We start from the raw sequence: 9,221 nt of genomic DNA on the forward strand, positions 1-9,221 counted from the left end.
CAGATTCTGTGTCTCCCTCTCTCTGTCCCTCCACAATTCTCTCTCTTTCTCTTAAAAATAAACATAAAAAAAAAACCTCCCAGAAAAACTCAAACAGAAAATTTGTTGTTAACAGAGTCTTCATACAAGAAATACCAAAGAAATTTCTTCCAACTAAAAGCAAATCGTCCCATCATCTACTGCTGGGTGGCTCAATATCTCCACCCAGTTCAGGGCTGGCTGGAGGTGCTGAGTGTTACCATTTAATCAATACCTTCCTGGTATGGCTCAGGTGGCTCAGTCAGTTAAGAGTCTGACTCTTAAATTTTGCCCAGGTCAAAATCTCAGGGTAGTGAGATCCAGCCCTGTGTCACTAATAGCATGGAGCCTGCTTTGGAATTCTCTATCTCCTCTCCTCTCCTCTCCTCTCCTCTCCTCTCCTCTCCTCTCCTCTCCTTTCTTCTTCTTCTTCTTCTTCTTCTTCTTCTCTCTCTCTCTCTCTCTCTCTCTCTCTCTCTCTCTCTTTCCCCCTCCACCCACTCACATACATTCTCTCTTTCAAAATAAATATATAAACTTTTTTAAAATAAAAAATAATGAAAATACTTTTAAATTCCTCCTTCCTTCAAATACCTTGCTCCAACATGATGAGCTTCCTACACTTGCATTGTCATAAAACCATGACTTATATTCCTGAAGAGCTGCAAGTTGAGAGGGTAGCTTCTTATTTCTGTGGTGCTCCCCATAGGGAAAATCTATGACAGGGTACTGAGACACTTGGATTTCAGAGACAAAGAACCACAAGCATCATGAAGCCTAAAGTCTGAGTCTGGAAGTAGTCTCAGCAAACATAGTAGATTTAAGCAGTTGTACAACACAGGATGCTTTCTCTAGAATTAGTCATTTAATTCTTACTTGTCTCAATCCCCATACGTCCCAATACCAATATGTCCCAAAATATTTCATATCTTTACATCGCTAATACTTACTAAAAGGAAAATATTCCAATCCCCATATCTCCACTCTAGATTGGTTCTGTGGCAAAGAGTATGTAACATTGTATGTACTTTGCACTAGCAATGGGGCCAGCAGAGAAAAACCAGCAGAGAAAGGAGAACCATAGAATATTTAAAGTGCATACAGCCATTGCGTCAAGAAATTGCACAAAATACAGGAAAATCTCTACAACAGTTGATAAAGAAACAAAGTGAGCATCTGCCCCTTGGGACTGATTATGCCAGATGCCTCCCCACCCCTTCTTCCCACATTCTTCCTTCCCTAGGAAATACATCCTCAAAAATGCATTGTAGGAGAATGAATTGAAGGATACAGAGCTATAAACATGTGTGTATTACCTTTCGTTAATCATCCCACTTCCCAAAGATATGCCTCCATGGTTCAAGAGGGGAACCATCACAAACTGAGGAAAGAGATTCTAGTGTGCAGAGAATAGGTTTCATTTTTATCTGTCTTGTCTTCTCCAACAGCACAGATTGGAGGTTGTACAAAACTGATCTTTGAAAAGATGATAATTATAAGAGAGGAGCTAGGGTTTTCTAGGTTAGTGAATAATTTATAGTGAAGACATTGCCACCCAAAACTGATGTAGAGCGATTTAATCCTTTACCAGTCGACAGCAGCGTTTCATACCATCCCGAAGGGCCTCTTTGACTTTGTCATTCCTCAGGGTGAAGATAAAAGGGTTCAGGAAAGGGGTTACCACAGAAATAAACAGGGAAACTATCTTGTTGTACTCAGCAGCCTGTGTTTGCTTAGGTTTCACATAGAGGAACAAGCAACTGCCATAGCCGATCACAACAAAGGTGAAGTGAGAAGCACACGTAGAGAAGGCTTTCCTCTGGCCCGAGGCTGTGGGGATCTTGAGGATGGTAGAGATGATGTAGGTGTAGGAGACTATTGTTGGGGTCAGCGAACCAATGATAATGACAACAGCCATTAAGAAGAGAACAAACTCTGTGAAAAGAGTGTCACCACAGGATAGTTTGAGCAGTTGCCCACGTTCACAAAAAAAGTGGTCTACCAGATTTGACTTGCAGAAGGTAAACTGAAATGTGGCATAGACTGGCCATATTTCAGAGAGGAACCCAAACACCCATGACACAATGACCACCCAGATGCAGGTGTGGCTGTTCATAATGATGTTGTACCTCAAAGGGTTACAGACAGCCACGTAACGATCCACAGCCATCGCTCCCAGTAACACAAACTCTGTGGTCCCTACAGCAAGGTACAGGAAGAGTTGGGTTACACATGCAACCAGAGATATTGTCTGCATCCCAGGGAGCATCAATCCCCAAAGCAGCATGGGCACAGTAATAGTTGTGATCAGGATCTCCAAGGCAGACAAATGACCAAGGAAGAAATACATAGGGGACTGCAGACGTTTATCCACACAGATGATCACAATGATGACTGTGTTTCCCATTAATGTCACTGAGTAGAAGAAAAAGAATATGGCAAAAAGAATGTGGTGTAGTTCTTGGGACCCAGGAAAGCCTAGAAGGCAGAATTCAGTGGCACTAGAGAGATTGTTCATCATTTACTCCTTTTTTCTGCTCCTTATAAAATCTAGACATCAAAGACTGGTAACATGGCGCCACATAGTCCTGTTCTCCAAAGAGAAGGAAGACAGGTTAGGATGAGAAAATATTCTCAACCTGAGAACCTGGTGACATGCCCCGACTGCAATGCTCTGCACAAGGTCAGACATAAATGTGATCACCTTCAATCTAGCACAAGTCTGCCTGTCTGGAATAGGGGAAGACTCCTGAATCGCTACTGAGGATAAGAAAACGTTCTCTGTCTTTTTACACCACAGGATAGGTCTTCTCTCCAGGGACAGAGGATAAGAGTGTTTAAACTGACCACTTATGAAGCTGTGTTGATCAGCCACACCAGTCCGGGGACCGTGTCATTCTTCTTATGTTAACTGTAGCAGATGACATAAGAGTGTTCTAGGTGATGGTCAGATCATGGAACATTGAACCCTACACGTCATCCTTACTGGTATTGTCTAGACCCAACTTGGGGTAGTAGAAAAGCAGCAGCGGACTAAGACCAACACCCCTGCTCTCCCCAGAGTGTAAACTTCCATGGTACAGAGCAGAAACATCTACAAATGAGAGCTCTGGAGCTCTCTGGAGATAATTTCCCAGGGCAGAATCATTCTTCTCTAAACCCATGTGCTTTGCAAAATGTTGGGAGAGAGGAAAGGTGGCACCTGTCCCTAACAAGGATAGATCTGAGGCCAGTAGTCCCTGTGGATATCTGGATCTCGACCTCTCACTTTATTCATCCCATTACTCAAATGTCATCTCCTCAGAGGATTCTATCCAGTAACCCTACACCAATTAGGAATAACTTGTTCATTTTTGGACTTTACCATTCTTTGTAGCGCTTTTTATTACCTGATATGATATGTATACTAATTTCATTCCTTCACTGAACATTAAGCAAATTCAGCAGTGGATAGAACAAACAAAAATTCCTGCCCTGTGGAGCTTACATTCAAGGGGATGGTGGATGCCAGATTATTTACAAGACAAGTAAGTACAATTATGATGCTAGTCTATTCATCATGCTGGAATAAATACAAGGCAAGGAAGAAGGACAGGAAACCAATTTCATGTATTCTTTGTTCATCTATGATACTATAATATAAACTCTATGAAGGCATGGACATGTATATCTATATTATTGTTGAGTTATAAAGTCATGCTGATAAATTTCCCTACATGATGGTTGCTTGGATGTGTGCTATATGGTTAAATAGTACTTGATGCTCATTAAAGTAGTCGGGCCATATCCCGTGGAGCCTACTCTTCTTGATTTGCTTTCATGGCTCACATTACCATTTTCCCTTCCTCACTTTCCTTATTCATGTCACCTCCTCTAAGCTTCTGTGGGCTGGAATGATGGGAAAACAGGTCAAGGACAGAACTGTTGGGATAGCTTTCAGTGATCTACATTTATATAATGTCTACATAATGAACACTAGCTGAAAAAAATACAGAAGAATGTTAGCAGTGACTGTTCTTAGTACTGGGACAGAGAAGAATTGAATCTGCTCTCTGCTGTGTAGAGGGGATTTGGAGATGAGCCTCTCAATTCTGCTGCTCCACTATTCTACCCCTCAGAAGCTAGGCCTCCTTCTTGCAAGCAGCCAAGCCCAGAACTCCATACTTGATCTTCTCCTACTGATTCCTTGGCAGAAAGCAACCGTGAGAAGACACTCACCTTCATGGAGGGGTCTCTCCACCACTTCTCAGGCTCTCCAGGGCTCAGCTAAGGCTAACTCCTATCTAGTTACTGCTCAGGAGCCAGAGCAACTTTCTTGGGAGGAGCTTAGGAAAAAGTCCAGAAATAACAGCATTCAGGGAACTGAGTGTTTCTCTCTCTCTTCTTCACCCTCACTACCCTCCTTCCCAAGGGGACTTAGTCACTGAGGTACCTGTTCTTAATTAGGACGCCAGGTTCAGGGCGTCCCTAAGCAATCAGACTGCAGAAAGCAGAACAAACTTTTAGTTATTCCCATTTTTGACCAATTAAGTGTCAGAACTTTCGAAACTTTTTGCTTAATGAGGACACCTGAAATCTCACCAATCACAGGTTTTCAATACCAAGACTGCCTCCTCAAAGGCCCCAAGTCTAGGTTTCAAGAAGACATCTCGGACTCTAAGCAGATCACCCCTTCTGCCCCTATATCCTAGACTCTTCCCTGATTCTTTTAGCTATTCAGAGAAAACAAGCATCCCCCAGTCCCCAGTATGACACATTACAATTGACATCTAAAATGTGCACCAATATCTTAAAGCATGCATGTTGGTCTCAGACAGTCCTAACTTCACCAGAAATCCCCTACAAAGTCTGTTTTCCCCTTCACTCATTTCATAGAGAGACTCCTGCTCCTAACTCTGAGGACCTTCCAGAAAACTGGGGAGAGTTTCTGCCCCCAAATTGTACTTCACTCTCTGCTACTGTCTCAGGTTTCCACTCTTCTGAACACACATGCATCTGTATGCATTCAAGCAAGATTCTTACATTTATTTCTATGGTGTGTCCATGTTTGCCAGCTGGGCACTTCAAAGTCGGGACAGCATAAGGACAGCCAATGTAGGCAGTTATATTTACAACCTGAACCAACTGACAAATGTAAATTGTAAATCTGCTTTATACTAGAGTGAGACAGAAAAAGTGGCAGCTACAAAACATTTATTTAGATTTGAGATTTCATTTGAAGAATACCTGCTAAATCTGAGAATATCACCAGGTGAAAAAGGGTATAAATTGGGGACAATCATCCTAACCATGCCTGACATTGCCCTAGCCCAACAAGATTGCCACATAATCTTGGAAAAATTTCCTAAGCATGTATCTGCATATTTTTTAACAGAAAATGCTATGGATATCTGTTATGGCATTTTCTCTCTCACTTCTCAAAATAATCCATGGGTATACAGTCAATCTATGAGAAAGGAGGCAAGAATATGCAATGTGGAAAGAAAGTTTCTTCAATAACTGGTGCTGGGAAAAGTGGACAACTCATGTGAAAGAGTGAAGTGGACTTCTTTCTTACACCACACACAAAAATAAGTTCAAAATGGATTAAACACAAAATGTGAGACCTGAAACCATACAACCCTTAGAAGAAAACATAGGCAGTAATCTCTGACTTCAGCCTTAGCTACATTTTTCCAGATATATCTCCTCAGGCAAGGGAAACAAAAGCAAAAATAAATTATTGGTACCACACCAAAATAAAAAGCTTTTGCACAGCAAAGGAAACCATCAACCAAATGAAAAGGTATCCTACTGAATGGAAGAACATATCTGCAAATGATATATCTGATAAAGGGTTAATATCAAAATACATATTTTTTTAAAATTTTTTTTCAACGTTTTTTATTTATTTTTGGGACAGAGAGAGACCGAGCATGAATGGGGGAGGGGCAGAGAGAGAGGGAGACACAGAATCGGAAACAGCCTCCAGGCCCCGAGCCATCAGCCCAGAGCCTGACGCGGGGCTCGAACTCACGGACCGCGAGATCGTGACCTGGCTGAAGTCGGACGCTTAACCGACTGCGCCACCCAGGCGCCCCTAATACCAAAATATATTTTAAAAACTTATACGATTCAACACCAAAAGCCCCCAAATAATCCAATTTCAAAATAGGCAGAGGACCTGAACAGACATTTTTCAAAGAAGACATAAAAATGGCCAACAGACATATGAAAAGATGGTCAGCATCACTAGTCGCCAGGGAAATGCAAATCAAAACCCAATGAGGGGCGCCTGGGTCACTCAGTGGGTTGGGTGTCCGACTTTGGCTAAGGTCATGATTTCACAGTTCCTGGATTCGGGCCCCGCATCGGGCTCTGTGCTGACAGCTCAGAGCCTGGAGCCCACTTGGGATTCTGTGTCTCCCTCTCTCTCTGCCCCCTCCCTCACTCATACTTGCTCACTCTCTCTCTCTCTCTCTCAAAAATAAATAAACATTAAAAAAATTTTTTAAAAACCCACAATGAGATATTATCCCACACCTATCAGAGTGACTGGAAACAAACAACAAAACAAAACAAAACAACAAGAAATAACAAGTTCTGGCAAGCCTATGGAGAAAATACAACCCTGCTGTACTACTGGTAAGAATGTAAATTGGTATAACCACTGTGGAAAACAGTATGGAAGTTCCTCAGAAGTTTAAAAATAGAAATATGATATGATCCAGTAACCCCACCACTAGGTATTCACCCAAAGAAACCAAAAACACTCATTAAAAACAACACATATGCTCCCCTATGTTTATTGCAGCAATTCTTCAATTGCCAAGATATGGAAGCTACCTAAGTGTCCATCAGTAGACGAATAGATAAATACAATGTGGTTCACACACACACACACACACACACACACACACACACACAAGCACTCGCACACACAGAATATTACTCAGCCGTAAAAAAAAAATGAGATCTTGCTTTGTTGTTGTGACAACATAGATGGACTTAGAGGATTTTATGCTAAGTGAAATAAATCGGACAGAGAAAGACAAATACTGTATCATTTCACTACGTGGGATCAAAAACAAAAACAAATAGAACAAACAAACAAAAGTAGAAACAGATGCATAACTACAGAGAACAAATAGTGCCTGCCAGAGGAGATGCGGACAGAGATTGGGCAAAATGGGTAAAGGGGAGTGTGTGATACAGGCTTTCAGTTATGAACTAAGTTGTTAGGATGAATGGTACAGCATAGAGAATATAGTCAATGGTACTGTAATGGTGTGTAATAGTGTTGTATGATGATAGACGGTAGCTACAATTGTGGTGAACATAGCATAATGTATAGAGTTGAAATCACTATGTTGTATCCCTAAAACTAATATAACATTGTGTGTCAATTATACCTCAATAAAATAAAACAAAAATATACAATTTAACCCAAAATTTAAGAAGATAATTCCTCCTATCAACACATTTTGGCTTTCTTTTTAAGAAATTTTTTTGCATAGTACTCCATATGAATGCCCCATTCTTTATTAGCTAGACTCTTGATCAATTTTGCCTGTTGTTTACGTTTTTACCATTTAGCCCATTTAGTCCTTTATCCATTAATTATCCCCCCACCCACAACCCCTCCAGCGACCCTCAGGTTGTTCTCTACATTTAAGAGTCTTCTATGTTTTGTCCCCCTCCCTGTTTTTTTAAATTATTTTTGCTTCTCTTGCCTTATGTTCATGTTTTGTATTGTAGATTCCACATATGATATTTGAATTTCTCTGACTGACTTATCTCACTCAGCATAATACACTCTAGTTCCATCCATGTTGTTACAAATGGCAAGATTTCATTTTTTGATTGCCAAGAAATACTCCATTGTATATGTATATATACCACATCTCCTTAATCCATTCATCTGTCAATGGACATTTGGGCTCTCTCCATACTTTGACTATTGTTGGTAGCGCTGCTATAAACATTGAGGTGCATGTGTTCCTTCAAAACAGCACACCTGTATCCCTTGGATAGATACCTAGTAGTGCAATTGCTGGGTTGTATGGTAGTTCTATTTTTAATTTTTTGAGGAACCTCCATACTGTTTTCCAGAGTGGCTGCACCAGTTTGCATTCCCACCAGAAGTGCAAAAGAGATCCTCTCTCTCTGCATCCTCACCAACATCTGCCGTTGCCTGAGTTGTTAATATTCGCCATTCTGACTGGTGTGAGGTGGTATCTCATTGTGGTTTTGATTTGTATTTCCCTGATGATGAGTGATGTTGAACATTTTTTCATGTGCCTGTTAGCCATCTGGATGTCCACTTTGGAAAAGTGTCTCTTCATATCTTCTGTTCATTTCTTCACTAGATTATTTGTTTTCCAGGTGTTGAGTTTGATAAGCTCTTTATAGATTTTGGATACTAAACCTTTATCTGATATGTCATTTGCAAATATCTTTTCCCATTCTGTCAGCTGCCTTTTAGTTTTGCTGATTGTTTCCTTCGCTGTGCAGAAGCTTTTTATTTTGATGAGGTCCCAATAGTTCCTTTTTGCTTTTGTTTCACTTGCCTCCAGACACGTGTTGAGTAAGAAGTTGCTGCGGCTGAGGTCAAAGAGGTTTTTTCCTGCTTTCTCCTCAAGGATTTTGATGGCTTCCTGTATTACATTTAGGTCCTCCATCCATTCTGAGTTTATTTTTGTGTATGGTGTAAGAAAGCGGTCCAGGTTCATTTTTCTGCATGCTGCTGTTCCGTTTACCCAGCACCATTTGCTGAAGAGACTGTCTTTATTCCACTGGATATTCCTTCTTGCTTTGTCAAAGATTACTTGGCCATAGACTTGTGGGTTCATTTCTGGGTTCTCTATTCTGTTCTATTTATCTAAGTGTCTGTTTTGATGCCAGTACCATACTGTCTTAATGATTACAGCTTTGTAATATATCTTGAAGTCCAGAATTATGATGCCTCCAATTTTGGTTTTCTTTTTCAGGATTGGTTTGGCTATTCAGGGTCCTTTATGGTTCCATACAAATTTTAGGATTGTTTGTTCTAGCTCTGTGAAGAATGCTGGTGTTATTTTGATAGGGATTGCATTAAATACGTAGATTGCTTTGTGTAGTATTGACATTTTAACATATTTGATCTTCCAGTCTATGAGCATGGAATATTTTTCCATTTGTGTGTGTGTGTGTGTCTGCAGTTTTTTTCATAATATTTCTATAGT

At 40.6% G+C, this 9,221-nt stretch overlaps 1 protein-coding gene across 1 annotated transcript; it reads right to left on the reverse strand.

Moving 5' to 3' along the window:
* Positions 1–1,594: 1,594 nt before the first annotated feature.
* LOC125160809 (olfactory receptor 9A4-like) lies at positions 1,595–2,539 on the reverse strand. Its single transcript, XM_047850176.1, has one exon. It carries the CDS (start codon positions 2,537–2,539, stop codon positions 1,595–1,597), a length of 945 nt encoding a protein of 314 aa, XP_047706132.1.
* Between the last annotated feature and the right edge of the window lie 6,682 nt (positions 2,540–9,221).

The sequence above is a fragment of the Prionailurus viverrinus genome, chromosome A2, assembly GCF_022837055.1.
Source record: "Prionailurus viverrinus isolate Anna chromosome A2, UM_Priviv_1.0, whole genome shotgun sequence".
Lineage (NCBI taxonomy): Eukaryota > Metazoa > Chordata > Mammalia > Carnivora > Felidae > Prionailurus > Prionailurus viverrinus.

Excerpts from the sequence above, each read along its gene's own strand:
- LOC125160809 (XM_047850176.1), bottom strand. The coding sequence starts at position 2,539 with ATGATGAACAATCTCTCTAGTGCCACTGAATTCTGCCTTCTAGGCTTT.